This window comes from Daucus carota, chromosome 8 (assembly GCF_001625215.2).
Source record: "Daucus carota subsp. sativus chromosome 8, DH1 v3.0, whole genome shotgun sequence".
Lineage (NCBI taxonomy): Eukaryota > Viridiplantae > Streptophyta > Magnoliopsida > Apiales > Apiaceae > Daucus > Daucus carota.
The window spans coordinates 2,290,575-2,307,349 of record NC_030388.2 but is presented as its reverse complement, the minus strand read 5'-3'; the positions used below and the strand labels follow the sequence as shown (position 1 = coordinate 2,307,349).

The 16,775-nt window shown below is 34.8% G+C and overlaps 1 protein-coding gene across 1 annotated transcript; it reads left to right on the top strand.

Annotated features, from left to right (window-relative positions):
- Positions 1–11,984: 11,984 nt before the first annotated feature.
- Positions 11,985–15,175, top strand: LOC108199445 (leucine-rich repeat extensin-like protein 4). The gene has a single exon (XM_017367255.2). The coding sequence runs from the start codon at positions 12,269–12,271 to the stop codon at positions 14,612–14,614; it is 2,346 nt and encodes a 781-aa protein (XP_017222744.1). The 5' UTR covers positions 11,985–12,268; the 3' UTR covers positions 14,615–15,175.
- The last annotated feature ends 1,600 nt before the right edge of the window (positions 15,176–16,775 follow it).

The window sequence follows — 16,775 nt, the reverse complement described above, 5'->3', positions numbered from 1 at the left end:
GTTCTTACGCTCTACAACTCCATTTTGCTGAGGTGTACGAGGTGCTGAGAACTCATGTGAGATTCCTCTTTCTTCACAATAAGTAATGAAGTCTTTTTGGAATTCCCCACCATGATCACTTCGAATACCTACAAGTCTTGTATCTAGTTTGTTCTCAAGCAACTTGATTAGCTTCTCAAATTCACTAAAAGCACAATCTTTAGTACGCAAGAATAATACCCAAGTGAATCTAGAATAATCATCAACTATAACAAAGGCATATTGTTTACCTCCAATACTCTTATAAGCTTCGGGACCAAATAGATCCAAGTGAAGAAGCTCTAAAGGTTTAGAAGTAGATACCATTTTCTTTGCCTTATGTGGAGTCCTTGTTTGCTTTCCCAATTGACAAGCAGAACATGTCTCCATCTTGACATACTTAAGCTTTGGTAGTCCTCGAACAAGCTTCTTTGCTGACAGCTTGCTGAGATGATCCATATGAGCATGTCCAAGCCTTCTATGCCAAATTTCTGGATTATTATCCACAGCTGCTAAACAAACACCTGCCTCCTGTTCTTCAAAGTTCAAAACATATATATTTCCTTCTCGTTTTGCAACTAGAGGAGTTTTGTTAGCACCAACAAGTATAGTACATTCATCCTTACCAAAGTTAACAATATGACCATCATCAAATAACTGACTTATACTAAGCAAGTTATAAGTAAGACCTTTGACATATTGTACCTTGTTAATAGAAATGATACTATTACCTATAGTTCCCTTGCCAAGAATAGGAAGAGTTTTGCTATCACCAATTGTGACACGTCCACCCTTCTTCATCTTCAAGCTTAGAAACTGTGATTTGTCTCCACTCATGTGCCTAGTGCATCCACTATCCAATATCCATTGATTTGGCTTTACTTTAGACACGAGACAAACCTACAAAACAAACACAAACAACTCAACGTTTTGGTACCCAAATTTTGTTGGGTCCAGCAGTGTTAGTTGATAAAACATATAGAACATTAAGATCAGATTTCTTGATCCACATTTGGACCACTTTAGAACTCTTCTTCCATGTTCTGCTGGTCTTATCAGCATACTGTCCCGGAGCTGTCTTCTGTCTGTTTCTGTTGTCAGCATACTGCCAGTGAGCTGACTTCCTTCCCCAGCTTGCTGATTGAGGATTCTTCATTGGACAATTATTAGCAAGATGGCCCTTCTTTCCACACTTGTGACAAGTCACCCAAGGCATGGCATAATTATATGGAATGCCATTTTTCCCTTCATATCTCATTGAAGAAGTGGATGTAGAAGCTGCACCAATGCCTCCTTTGTCATGAGAACCTTTAGCTTGTTTCATTATAGATTTGAGACTTTCTTCTCCTTGAACAAACTTTCCCATGGCTTTCTGAAGATCTTTGACTTCTTGCTCCAATGATTTGATCTTTTCAGCTTGAATAGAGATTTCGGCTAAGCTTTGGGATTTGCTTAACTCGAATGCCTCCAAGCTTGCATCCTTAGCTTTAAGATCTGCTCTCAGCGAGCTGAGTTCCTTCATGAGTGTATCATTCCTTCTTTGGATTTGCATGTTGTTCCCTTCAAGTTGTGAGATTTGTTCCTTGAGGGCAGCAATGATTCCACTACTAGCTTTGGCACTCTTTTCATTCAAGAAATCACCTATGACTTTCTTCAAATGAACGTTTTCTTTCTCGAGCTCATAATTCTCATTCTTAAGATCAATGAGTTCCATTATTGATGAACAACTCTTATCCTGCATGGTTAGTTCACAAGTAGTTGTATCAATAGTATGTAATTCAGAATTGATAGAGTTTACCTCACTGTTAGTGTCCGTATCTGAATCCGTTGTATCAATTGAGCCATCGAGACCAACAAGAGCCAAATTCACCATCTCATCACTAGAATCATCAGAAGCTGACTCGTCTTCATCATCACTCCAAGTTAGAAGTGCCTTGGATTTCTTTTTATTCTTGTAATCAGCTTGCTGTCTAGGCGGCTTTGACTTGTTTTTCAGCTTGTAGCAATCCCTTTTGAAATGTCCTTTCTTGCCACATTCAAAACATGCATCATCCTTTGGATCTTTCTTTGCACCAAAAGCTTTGCCCTTTTCTCGCTTCATTTTGTTTTTCTTTTCAATCATTCTCTTGATTTTTCTGGACATAAGAGCTAGATCCTCATCTGATTCTGTTTCCTCATCTGTTTCCAGCTTGCTGACAGAGGAGTGCAGTGCAAGATTCTTCATTTTCTCTGTTGGCAGCTTGCTGCTTTCTGAGCTGTTAGCTTCAATCTTAGCTTCAAATTGTTCCAACTCAGCAAATATAGCCAGGTGATCCATAGTATCAATGTTGAGAGCTGACTCCAATGCTGTGACCTTGGCACCATATTCGAATGGAACAGCATTTAGAATATTCATGTTGATTTCCGATTGAGGAATCTTTTTGCCAAGTCTTTCAAGACTGTTGAGAGTGACTTGGAATCTAGCTTGGCTTTCTCGAATGGATTCTCCCTTCTTGATAGCAAAGCTTCCAAATTCTTTCATAAGCTTCCCGAGCTTGACTTTCTTTAATGCCTTTGAGCCTTCGTGATATGTCTCCAATGCATCCCAAATTTCTTTTGCAGATTTGAGAGAAGAGACCTTGTCATATTCAGCTTGATTCAGCCCATTGATTAATGTACTCCTTGCTTTTCCATTGGCAGCAACCTTTGATAGCTCGTCCGCTGTGAGAACATCAACGTCCTTGACTTTGCCATCGCTATCAAGATATTCATAAGGACCTCTTTGCACAACTCTTTGCATTAGGGGATCTCTGGATAGATGAGCCTCCATTTGGCCTTTCCACCAATTGTAGTTGTCAGAACCCGTGAGGAGAGGAGCTCTAAAATCGGACTTTCCCTGAAAGTTATCAGCCATATCGATCGATACTATTCCTGTTACAGAAGTATTAGTACAAACCTTGCTCTGATACCAATTGAAATTATACACCTAGAGGGGGGGTGAATAGGTGTTATGGCTAATATGACCGATTTTTAATGTTACCGAATATTTATACTGTCACAGACAGCTTGCTGTTAATTATCAGAGTAAACAGTCAGCTAGCTAACAATGCAGATGCAATGCAAAACAGATATAATCAGTAAGCTAGCAACACAGAGAATTTTAGCCAGGTTCGACCCCTAACCCTAATGGTCTACGTCCTGGTCCCCTACCAACTGGTAAGAGATTATATTATTAATCAATAATGTCAACGATTACAATGATTCAATAATATAACTCCCTTTATCCCTTGTTCCTGTTATCAGCTTGCTGAAACCCCTTGAACCACGAACCAAAAGCTCTCCAAGACCTATACTTCCCAAGTATACTCTTCTAGCTAACTAGTCCCCTTGTTCCCTTGTTTCACAAGCTCGATACACAGCAACAAACCTTTACACTTTGAACAATACAATGTATGAATGTAATACAACTGAAACTATGAACTCAATATAGATATATAATCAAATATAAGCACTAGAGCTCAAAGTAAGATTTTGCAATGAAAGTGTGTTGTATTTCAGAAGCTTGAAGTGTGTTCTTGTTCTCACAAAACGGAAACCACACTCAAGTTTATATACCATCATTCCAAACGGTCATAACTCAACAAACTATCCAACGTTCTTGGTTCAACAACCTCACGTTTAATTTGCTTGAATAATGAACGTTTGAATAATGTTATCTTTACTGAGTAAAAGCATAAAGACGTTTGAAACAACTCAGTAAACGTTTATTTATAAAACCATAATTTGAAATAGGATAGGAGTAGTTTTAGAGATAAGATCGAAAGATATAAAAACTCCTATAAGTTAGGAAATCGTTTTTGTTTGAAATTCTGATTTAAAACTGAGCTCTAATATTTATATAAGTCATATATAAATATTAAAGTCCTTACAAATCGATTCCTAATAAATCTCCTTGCTTTTTGACTTCAATCCTTATCCATTTGTTATTCTGTTCACGCTGTAAGCTTGCTGATAAGCCTGTATGATAACCTGTAAGCTTGCTGACAGTGAACATAATACTGAATCATGTCAAGCTGTTAGCACATTCATATATAACTTTGATAGCTCGCTAACAAGCACCAGTTTTATGCTATTAGCTTGCTGGCAGTGTGATCATCAAAACACTGAGAGTATCAAAAATTGTCATTAATAACAAATAAAATTGTGTCAGCAGACACAAGGATTCAGTTTTCAATATATAAACAGAGACGAACCTTAATTATCTGACAATAACAAAAAGAATTTAGACATTAATGAATTAACCTATCATTTTCTAGTAATTTTGCTTGCTTACACCTACCTATAACACGCATTAGCTCATTAATCAATTGTATGTCTGCCTAATATCAGTTCATGAATCCTGCCATCAAAATTATTAGTCAATTATATTGGCCTCATCTTATATTTTATTTTACAGTTGAAGGGAGGAGCAAGTATGAAATTCAATTTATATTTTAGAGTCACCAAATGAAATATGATGGGTGGCTATGACATAATATTTTATATAGTATTTGGTGAAGTATGATGACACTAAAAATATAATGTAAATGTGATTGATATGCGCGTGCAATAATATACGCGGAAAATAATTAAATGTGAATTTTTCTCTTGAACAAAAAATAACAATCATAATATCATTATCCGCATTCTCATTGAACTAGCTTATAACCCGTGCAAGGCACGGCAGCTTTTTAATTATTTATAAACTTTTTAAATATATTGTAAATGATGTGAAAGAATTTAATTTATAAATAATAAAGTAAAATTTTCAATCAAATAAAATATGAAATTATGATTTGTTTGTAAGTCAGGACTATTGTAAACATATATAGATTCTACTTTTCAGACTTGTTTCTGTAAAAAAAAAAAAAAGTCACACGTGTTGGATCATCCGACAGTGGCGATGCAGTATAAAATACACCGTCACAGCCATTAAAGGCTTCAAATAAACTATTGTAATCAAGTCATTCTTTTTCTCTTATGTATCATGCCAAAGTCTTAAATTTTTTCAATCAAATTTTAATATATATTGAGTAGAATATGTAACGTCAACTTCCATTAGATTATATTTATAAATGTATTTTATATTAGAATTATTATAATATGATTTAAATTTGGCTTACTAATTTTAAAATATATTAGATAAAAAAAAATTTGTGACGGTGCGATTTATATAATTCTACAATTAAAACTGGTAGGAAATATTTATTTTGGATTAAAATATCCGGCTTATTAATTTTGAAATATATTAGATAAAAATAATTTTGTGACGGTGCGATTTATGTGATTCTACAATTAAAGCTGGTAGAAAATATTTATTTTGGATTAAAAAATTCATAAACATGTGAAAGACAGAATTTATTTTAGGTTCAGAAAAGGAATTACAAACATGCAAGATATCAGTTGTCTTATAGAATTAGAAGTTAATTTTGTTATAATCTAACGGTGCTTATTTGTTCAATATACGATCCAACGGATGATAAGTTTTTAGAACATGTGATCATATGACCAAATTATCTCCATTACGCTTATTATATATAAGTATATAATTCGGATGATAGTAATATTTTATTTCTAGAGAATAAGGTACAAAACTAGTATATTCTTATTATAATATTGACATACATGCATTTAGGTAAATATCTTTTCTTAACCGTTTCCTAAATATATAATTTTTTTATTATATTTTAATTTACGAACATATATATTATGTATGAAAAATCTTAAAAGTTAGAAAATGATTTTTAAAATAATCTATTTAAAGAGTTTTCCGCAAAAGTATTTGAGATTATAACTTCATTAATACATCAATTGTTCCAAAAGTGAGTAAGTACGATTAATCACTAATAAATCCTTGTTTCATAACTCGTCAAATTGATAAAATATATGATTAATGAATAAATAAATATTATTAATTTCTGACTAATCTAATTAATCCCTCATTAATTCTTGGTTTTATGGTTTTACCAATTAAGTTTGATTTATATATATAATGAGATACGAATTTTTCCTTATGCTTTGACAAAAAATTTTGAATCATAAGGATCATTTGGCTGAATTTAAAATAAGTGCTTCTTGCTTAAAGTAAAGAAGTGAAATAAAAATGAGAAACAGGTTAAGACTTATAAGTGATTAAAGTGTTTGCGAAATAATTAGAAGTCGTGAAACAAAAGCTAGTATTCCTAACTTTTTATAAGTGCTTCTTGACTTTTTACACAAATGGTACAAATAAGTGCTTATGACTTATAAATCCAAAAGTTTTAAACCCAGCCAAATACCTCCATAACATTATTATCCGTGTTGAGATGGATGATAATAATTATTTATTTCTAGAATACAAGATACGAAACTAGTGTATTAATTCTCATTAATATAATATCAATATCAATAATATCAATATGTGTGTGTTTAGGTAAATATATTTTTCTTAACCGACATATTTTACTAAATTGGATCATTTTCTTTACATAATCCGTTTAAAGAGTTCTTCGCAAAATTTAACTGATATTTGATGACTAGAACTTAATTAATATATTATATTGTTCTAAAAATTAGTAAGTAATCATGATTAATCACCAATTAATCATATTCATAACTCGTCGAACAGATTAAATATGATTTTTATAATATAATACATGTAATTTGCATGTGTTATATTATATTTACTATATTTTAAAATTTGTCAAAGTATATAACTAGACCTTTACTAAATTGGGTTCGTTTTACCAAAATGATAACTAAATCATTATTTTTTCAAAAATAAATGGGAGGATAAAGGCATTTATGAATTTATAGTCACTGTTATATTTGTGGGGCTCAACTCTAAGTCTGTAGGACTCGGATAATACCAAAAATCCACTTGTGAAAATTATAATTTGAATGAATATATTTAATTATTTTAAAAGACTTTATTAGTGAGAACCACATAGGGTCTGGTTAAGATATGTTGGTTCTGTTTCCGTTTATACGTCTGTTTCAAAAAATCTTTTCCATGTTTAACTAAGGGCCTGCATGCCTGATTGACTGGTACGTGTTGAAATGATATGAGAAATATTTATCTTTTTGTTTTGAAATAAGCTGAGAAATTTAAAATGGTATAAAAACTAGTACCATATGTGCAGTAATTTGAACCTGCAATTCAACTTAATAAAATTATTCCCTTGTAACTTAAAGTTTTCAACACTCTTATCATTGACAAAACTATGCATAATAAATAATGGGTTCTTTTCCATAAATACCTAAGTCTAAAATTGTTTTTGCAAAAATACTACATCTTTTTTAAATATTTTGCAAAAATATCATACTTTTGAAAATATTTGCAAAAATACAACCACATGCAATTATACTTCCAATTTTTTTTTTAGGTAAACCGCACTTAAGCGACAGACTCTAGTTTAATCAGAATTTTCGACTCCCAAAGATACCAGTCCCCTCTTTAACCAGCTGAACCAACCCTTGCGGGCTATTTCACTGAAATTAAATACTTATCTTTAGGAAAATATAAGTTCATATACTTTCAATAAAGAATATTATATTTCTACAATAAAGATAAATCAAGTATGACCTAAAATAGTCAAAACTATTCACAAGAGTCGTGTGTTATTTAGCGGCCGTTTGGGTGAACTTAAAATAAATGCTTCTTGTTTAAAATAAAAAAGTGGAATGGAAGTTAAAAACAAGTTAAGACTTATAAGTAATTAAAGTGTTTGGTAAATAAGCAGAAACCTTGAAACAAAAGCTAGCATTCCTAGCTTTTTATAAGTGTTTCTGGACTTTTTACACAAACGATACAAATAAGTGCTTCTAACTTATTAACCAGAAACCCGGCTTTTAAGCCGGAAACAAACATCCCCATAGTTTGGTAATGGTAATAAATAGATAAAAGAATTAAATTAAATTCATAAATAATAAAATACATAAAAATAATTGGGCTCGAGGTGATCACACGTGTGCAGAATTAAATGTGTGAATAAATAATTGTAGAGATGAGAAGCTTGAGGTACAAAGTGTTCCGGTGAAAAATTAAATAAGGTTGGGACCAACATGAAAGTTTTACAAGTCATATGTATTCTCATCTTTGTCTTCTGCGGTGGGAGCCATTCACTACCGACACAAGTTAACCGTGAAGTTTTCGGCTCTCTCTTTTCTTCTCCCCTCAGATTTTTTTCTTAATTGTTCTTACTTTGTTATTGTTTGGAATTTCGAAATAGTCGGGAATTACGATATATTTTATAATTATAACTAAATTATTTGTTTCTAATATCAACCATGGCGTCAATTAGCAATGTCCTGTGATTTTGCGATTTAAAAAATTTATATAATAATAAAATGAAAATAAATATTTAAGATAAATGTATGATGTAGTAGAATATAAATAATCTTTTAATTATTCAAAGTATAAAAAAGTTAATTAATCATCTATTCACATAATCAGATGAACATGTTTCATATAAAAACATTAAAATCAAATTGTGATATTCATTAGGGTGAAAATAGAAGAAAAGTATTTTCTAATTTAAAATTAAAAATAACGTTAAACCGACTTCTTAAACTTTGGCCAAACACACTTTAAATATCCATAGAAAGCAAACAAAATCTGTTATGATATGATTTATGTGCAACAGAAATTGTGCTGTAGTGTCACGAACCTGACTCTATTTCTCCTTTTCTATCCCGACTTCCCTGTCATTAAATATTAAAATAAAAATATTATCATTATTATTTTAACTTAATGCATGATGACCTCTTTCTTAACCTTTTCCTAACTTGTAAACTTCATGCATAGAGGTGTTGACTGCTAAATAAAATTGATGAGCCTAATTCACTTTCCACTCGGGATAAAATTTGAACTCTCGACATCTCGATACGAAGACGATGAGGTCGTCACAGTATACTGCATTGAACAAGGGTAGTTGAAGAAATTAAACCCCACCTGAATCAGAAAAATATCATGTTTATGAATTACTTTATGTGTGGCTGCTTCTGCTGCTGCAACTACTTATTTAAGAAGGTGCTACTTCTTCCAGTTCTCATGTTCGTATCTGTTCAAATTTTAATCTTCGGCTGCATTTTTTGCGAAGGAAACGTTTTAGTAGCTACCGATTACCTGAACAATGAAGCCATGACTAGTATACACAAATACAAGTCATTATTTAATTTATATTATTACTGCATGAGTGCGTGCTGATTTTTGCATGTGTACATTGCGGATGGTATATTTTATTTGGCCTAATTTTTTCACATTTTGGTTTTTTTTTATTGGTAGAAGATTCAAACTTTTGGCTTAATTACCTTGTCTAACGATAAAAAAATAACAACTTTTTAATGATAACTTTAAGGCTAACATAACATGAGATTTTAAAACATAATTTTATGAATTTATATTTACTTTTTTCTTTTCCAATAAAAATGTAATATTTAGAAAAAGTGATATTTAAAAATTAAATTATTAAGTATGTTTTATACATGACTTAAAATGTTGTTAAAGTGAAAAAAAAAGTATAAAAACTTGAGCGAAAATGAGTGACGAACGAGTAATAAACATGTGCACGAAGACAAAACAAAATATAACTTTAATTTTTTTTTATAAATGGATGTAATCATGATTATTAGCTGACAATATTTATGTTAAAAACTCCTGAATTTTGAAATATGAATAACATTTGACGAATCAGAATCTCAAAAACTGACTTTAACTAATGTCCAATTTAAAAAAGAAAAAAGAAGAAGCGAATTTCAATTACACATTTGCTAAATTGTTAATAGTTTTTTCCTAAGAAAAGGCTGAAAAAGTGATCAAACTCATAAAAATATTTTAAAATAAATATTATAGATAACAAAAATTAAAATGTGAAATAGTAAAACTATAAATAATACACCCTCTGTCCCAGTCAATTGTATACGTTTCTTTTTCACTGCTCGACACGCTTTTTAAGGCTCTTATAAAACATAGTTCCACAACTTATTTTTAAGATTTTCTTTTTTTGTATAAAAATATAAATGTTATACTTTTATACAAAAAAGAAAATCTTAAAAATAATTTACAGAACTATACTATATTGAAGCATTAAAGTCCGTGCCGCGCCACCGTCCCCAATGTATACTATTGACCGGGACGGAGGGAGTAGACAGAAAAGGCGAGTCCTCTTGTGATATTGACAAGTGAGCATGAAAAGAAAGAAACAAAAGGGAGCCCCATTACCCACGACGCCTTTAAGTTGAAATAAAGGGCTGGGACTGTGTTAGTTATCAAGTTTAAATAAAGTGTTCGAGCGTCAATCTTATCATAAATTAACCATGTGTATCGGTTTGGAGGAGTTTATTACTTACAGTTATGGAGCAAGTTGGTGGGAGCTCAGCGTAATTTGTAAGTTAGTGTCTCCCATAATTACCATTTCTGTTTTTCTGCGGAAAAAATTACAAAATTAAATGTCTGGTTGTGCAAAGCTACTTCCGACTTTTAATTTACTTTTCTCGACTCGATTTTTAAAAAAATCAAAATCACTTATAAAAATTAAGAAAACTAATATTTGTCTCAAAAATTCTGCTCTTCTCCCAACCAGTTTAATCAGTTCTCACTCCTAGTCTACTAAGAAACTCTTTTTTAATTTTACACAAACAACTTCTAAATATATTTCGAGATGAGCGATAATATATGAGATTAATCAATTTTAGATATTTAGACCTAGATAGGTGCTAGTCACGAGTTTAAACTATACACATTCGAAATGAGATGGGGAATCAGATTATTTTTAATTATGAGCTTAAATTAAATACTATAGCCTCTTGCTTTTCAAATTAACACCTTACAATCCGGTCATTAACTGGTTTGACTTATTTGTTAAGTTAGTCCTGTAATTTTTTCAGATCTTAAATGAGAGATCTTCTGATGGATATCCATGCTAAGGTTAATTGTGTATTTAAATTTAAGTATGAGACACATTATTATTGTACGTTAGTAGTTAAATGAGTAGAAAAGGATGATCATGTTTGGTTTATTTTATTAATCTGAAATAAGCCGTTTATTTTATGTATTTTCAGAAAACAAATATTCATTTTTATAAATAAGAAATGTTAAACACACATAAATATTTAATATTAAAAAATAGTATGTAAATATAAATTTTTTATCGCAAGAAAAATCTCACCCAAACATCTCCTACATGTCAGTTAAAAAAGTTCTCCCACTTAGATTAAATCTATTTTAATGTTAACAAAAAAGATTAAATCTATTTTGTGATATTATATGATAGAGTCTGTTTGGGTAAATTTAAAATAAGTGTTTTTTTGTTAAAATAAAGAAGTGCACCACAAGGTGAAAAGTAAAAACATGTCAAGAGATTTATGAGTGATTAAAATGTTTTAGATATGAGTAGAGTTCATGAAATAAAAGTTAGTATTCTCAATTTTTTATAAATACTTCCTGACTTTTTATATAAACAGTACCAATAAGTGCATAAAAGCCTGACAAACACCCTAATAATATATATCGCTAATTTTCTTTTACGCGTATCATAACCAAAACAATTGAATTTTACTTTATAAATCTACAAATTAAATATGATTTATTATAAAATATTCATATAAAATATCTAGAATCATTCTTATCTATCTCAAGATATCATATCATGATATTGATATCCAAAAAAAATCAAAATTTGACGAGCATCAAAATTTCTCATATTTTTTAGCCGAACGAAAATCTTAAAATAAAATAGAGATCGATGCTAATTAGAGTATTAGACCAATGGTGACCGGTCACACCAGTTACGCCGGACAAGTCGCCGGCAATTAGCCGTAACCGTAAAGGACAATAACAACTACCCATTATTACAAACAAAAATTATTACACCACCCCTATTTATTTATTTTTTCTAACTAATTTCTTTATCTATATTATTCCAAACGTTAGCTTGCGGAAAATGAATAGAATTCAATACAAAAACATAACCTAAAGTCATCACTCTTTCTCTCTCTCCTTAATATCTCTCCACACTCTCTCTCTATATCTTGTGGGCTTTGAGCTGTGATTTAGCTGTCTCTATAATTCTTCTCCTATATCTCTCTCCATCTCTCTCTCATCTCTCCCCATAAACTCATCTCTCTCCTCTCTCCCTCTCTCTCATCCAAACCCCCCTGAAAAACCCATCTCTCTCTCCCTCTCTCTCCCATCTCTCTCCAATCTCTCTCCCTCTCTCTGCTGCATTTCGAGAAATGTTACAAGGAGCCTAAAATGAACTACAAAATCAATCAAAACCCTTTTATATTCGCCGCTTTGCTGCTTGTTTTTCTTACATTTTTGAGCTCCTGTGAAGCCTATAGCTTCAATGGGAGGCTGAGCGAGAGTGAAGTTCATTACATCAAACACAGACAGCTCCTGTACTACAAGGACGAGTTCGGAGACAGGGGCGAAAATGTCGCGGTGGACCCCGCTTTGGTGTTCGAGAATCCGAGGCTCCGGAGCGCTTACATTGCTCTGCAGGCGTGGAAACAGGCGATAATTTCGGATCCGCTGAACCTAACGGGCAACTGGGTCGGATCTGAAGTGTGTAACTACACCGGAGTTTTCTGTGCTCCGGCGCCGGAAAATAAGTCCGACCAAACAGTCGCCGGAATTGATCTTAACCACGGGGACATTGCTGGGTACTTGCCGGAGGAACTTGGGTTGTTGACAGATCTCGCATTGTTTCATATAAATTCGAATAGGTTTTGTGGCACGGTTCCCAAGAAATTCAAGAAATTGAAGATTTTATATGAGCTTGATATTAGCAACAACAGGTTTGCTGGAAAATTCCCTTATGTAGTTCTTGATTTGCCGAATTTAAAATTTTTAGATCTTCGATTTAATGAGTTTGAGGGGAAGGTACCTAAGGCATTATTCGATAAGAATTTAGATGCAATTTTTATTAATCATAATCGGTTTAAGTTCTCAATTCCGGAGAATTTTGGGAATTCTCCGGTGTCGGTTGTTGTGTTGGCTGGAAATGATTTTAAGGGCTGTCTTCCTGCGAGTATTGGTAATATGTCGAAAACCCTTAATGAGGTTATTATGATGGATAATGGTTTGAGGTCTTGTTTCCCTTCGAGTATCGGATTGTTGAAAGAATTGACTGTTTTGGATGTGAGTTATAATGAATTGGTTGGCCCTTTGCCGGATAGTCTTGGTGGGATGAAGAGTTTGGAACAGCTGAATGTAGGTCATAATATGTTGTCCGGGGCTATTCCAGAGAGTATTTGTGACTTGCCGAGATTGCAGAATTTCTCTTATGAGTATAACTTCTTTACTGGGGAGCCTCCGGTTTGTTTGAGGGTTCCGGAGTTTAGTGATAGGAGGAATTGTTTGAAGGGGAGACCAGGGCAGAGATCAGGAGGACAGTGTAAAGGGTTTTTGAGAAAGAAGGTTGATTGTTCGGCTTTTAAGTGTGAGCCTTTTGTTCCTAGCTTGCCTGCTCCACCACCACCGTCTCCACCTGTCCCGGTGCCTTCACCGCCTGTTTATGTTCCACCACCAGTGCCTGTGCCCGTGCCTTCACCTCCTGTTTATGTGCCTCCGTCACCACCCCCTGTTTACTCACCTCCACCGCAAGTATATTCACCACCTCCACCTGTTTACTCTCCGCCACCACCACCGCCTGTTTACTCTCCACCTCCACCACCACCGGTTTACTCACCACCTCCACCTCCTCCCTCACCGCCTCCACCTGTTTACTCACCACCCCCGCCTCCTCCACCTCCACCACCAGTTTACTCACCACCTCCATCCCCTCCTCCTCCACCTCCATCTCCCCCTCCACCAGTTTACTCGCCACCTCCCCCACCTCCATCTCCTCCGCCACCAGTTTACTCACCACCTCCACCGCCTCCATCGCCACCTCCACCATCTCCTCCACCGCCAGTTTACTCACCACCCCCACCCCCACCACCGCCTCCACCAGTATACCCATCCCCTCCACCTCCTTCACCGCCTCCACCAGTATACTCATCCCCTCCACCTCCTTCACCGCCTCCACCAGTTTATTCACCACCTCCACCCCCACCAACTACATACCCGCCTTGTATACGCTCACCACCACCTCCATCACCATCACCTCCACCCCCACCTGTGTACTCTCCCCCAATGCCATACATTTATAACTCACCACCACCACCTTCTCCACACTCACCACCACCACCCCCTCATTCGCCACCACCGCCTCATTCACCACCTCCCCCACCAACTTACATCTACTCATCGCCCCCTCCTCCACCCCCACAACATTCCCCACCACCACCATCCCCGCCTCCTTGTATAGAACCCCCACCCCCGCCACCACCATGTTCCGAGTACTCTTCACCCCCACCACCTACACCAGTCCCGTATCATCCCCCTCAATCACCACCACCACCGCCTCCGCCATCATCCCCCGTATACTCATCCCCGCCTCCACCAGTTCATCATCACAGTCCGCCACCACCAGTTGTTCACCATCATTCTCCCCCACCGCCAATCATGATCCCACCACCTCCCGTCTTTGAAGGTCCATTGCCTCCAATATTCGGGGTTTCCTATGCCTCTCCACCACCCCCTCCTTTCTATTAATTCTTTTAGAGAATTTTCCCTGATGATTCCTCACAACCACAAACTTATACCGAGAAAAAAAACAACCAAATTAATTTACTTGATCATCTTCTTGTCTTTCACTTATCTATTATACACCGTTGGCAGTTCTCATTATCCAGATGAGGCTTGAAAATCGTAATCTGGACTCGGGTGACCCACATTTGAATTCTTTACAACAAGTAGCAGAAGCAGCAGTGAAGCTTGGAAAACAAGAGTGAAAGGTAAATTAAGAGGAGAAATTAAGTCTGTCTCAAAGATTTATGATTGAATATATTTATCGATAAATTTGAGTTGTGAAATAAATTTCAAAGTAGGTTGCAGGGAATTTGTATGTATAGAGACCATAAAAAATCTTCATAGATAGTATAGCTCAAAGCAGTTGTTCTTTCTCTCTGTTGCTGCTTCGGGTTTGTGGGTGGATTCATTCGTGTTTATCTCTCTATCTTTTTTTCGTTCTTCATTTACTATTCATACTTTTTATCCTATTTTTTAATTTTCTGGCTTGGAATTTATAGTATGATCATGAACATTTTACCTGTATTCAGTTTTTGTTAGCTAGATCATTTCTTCTCTTTTCAACATGCTTGTATAGTTTTATTTCCTGGCAATGAAGTCTATGGCTTATCGCCTTGACATGTACTAGTATCTTTCATATTTCATCGCTGTCTCACTGGTGTATTGCTAGTTGTGGAAACTGCAAATGTTGCTTCGTAGAACCTAACAAATTGCTGAACCCCTTGTGACGAATATGTAATGCCCTTAAAAATACAGGATGCCCTTCTAAAAACCATTCTTCCCGTTAAATGCTGCAAGTCCTCGAGGATTCATCGTCTAGGAACCGTTCTTCCCGTTAAATGCTGTAAGTCCTCGAGGATTCATTGATAGTCTAGCGACGTGTCTCCTCCTTCTATGTCCATAAATGTCCTATTCATCTCTGTTCCTGATTCTGGTCACATTTTCAGAGTCCTCACTCCCTGTCCTCTAAATAATCAAATGCACTTTAAAACAAGTAATGCAAGTGGATTTGAATTGTGCTGAAGTGATGGAAGAAGCCTGTTGCCTGTTCTAATGCTAATCCCATATAAATCTGCTGCATTAAGTTGAATCATTAGTCTCAAAACTATAATTAAAATAGTACCAAGAATACTAATTGGGATTGCAGCCATGTGCTAATCACTCCCTTTCATTCCGGAATCTGCTCAATTTTGTGCAAGTGGCTTCCTTTTTACGCGTCTCTATTGGAATTTTGAAATTCTCTCCATTTGCTTTTGTGCTGCTTCTTTATTCCAATATGATGCCATGTTGTATTATAGCCCTTCAAAATTCTCCCCATGTTCCCCGTCAAACTCACTCGTTTTCAAATCTGGTCCTGTTTATCTACACTTCCAATTCGTTTTCACAATCATACTTTTAGCTGTAAACTATTAATGACACTATTTATGTTTTTCCCGACTGTCTTGAAATCCTGATTTTTCCATTTTTGATAATTTGGAGTATTTTACTATGAGAAATTGGGGTTAGTAATAATAATTCCGATCCCAACCCGAACCGCATTTAGATAAGCGTAGTCAGAGTGCTATTATTTGACCTCCAACTTTCATCTTGTTTTTAACAAGATTCGAATTGTCGATCTTCGTTGATAGATACCATATGAGCTCTATTTCATTCTTGACAAAATTCGGACTCTCGATCTCTGAGATTCGTAGAGAGGACAATACTATTGAATTAAGGAATCATCGGTAGTAACAAAGGCAATGTTATATGAGAGTTGATGTACAATGCAGAACCTCATTTTGTAAGACACCCGGAATGGAAATTTTGTGGAAGCCGAAAAAGCAGGTGAATCTAATGGAGGCTCTCTCACATTCCGTGCTTGATTGCCTCCCTTGTAATGATAAACCCAACTGTCATTTTGTTGAGTTACCAACCACTCTATACACGCAACTTCAACTGCTTGCTCATAGTACAGTACATCTCCAGTAGTAGTTTGGCATTGGTCATGCATTGGCCTCCACTCACCACATATCACATGCTACTCTCTGACAGCCCCATATCTTTCTTTTAGTTTGTTTCTGCTCAAGTCTTTTTTCCTCCCTGAATCATAAGTTATCCGATTTGGGTCCGGTTCCTAACAAATGTA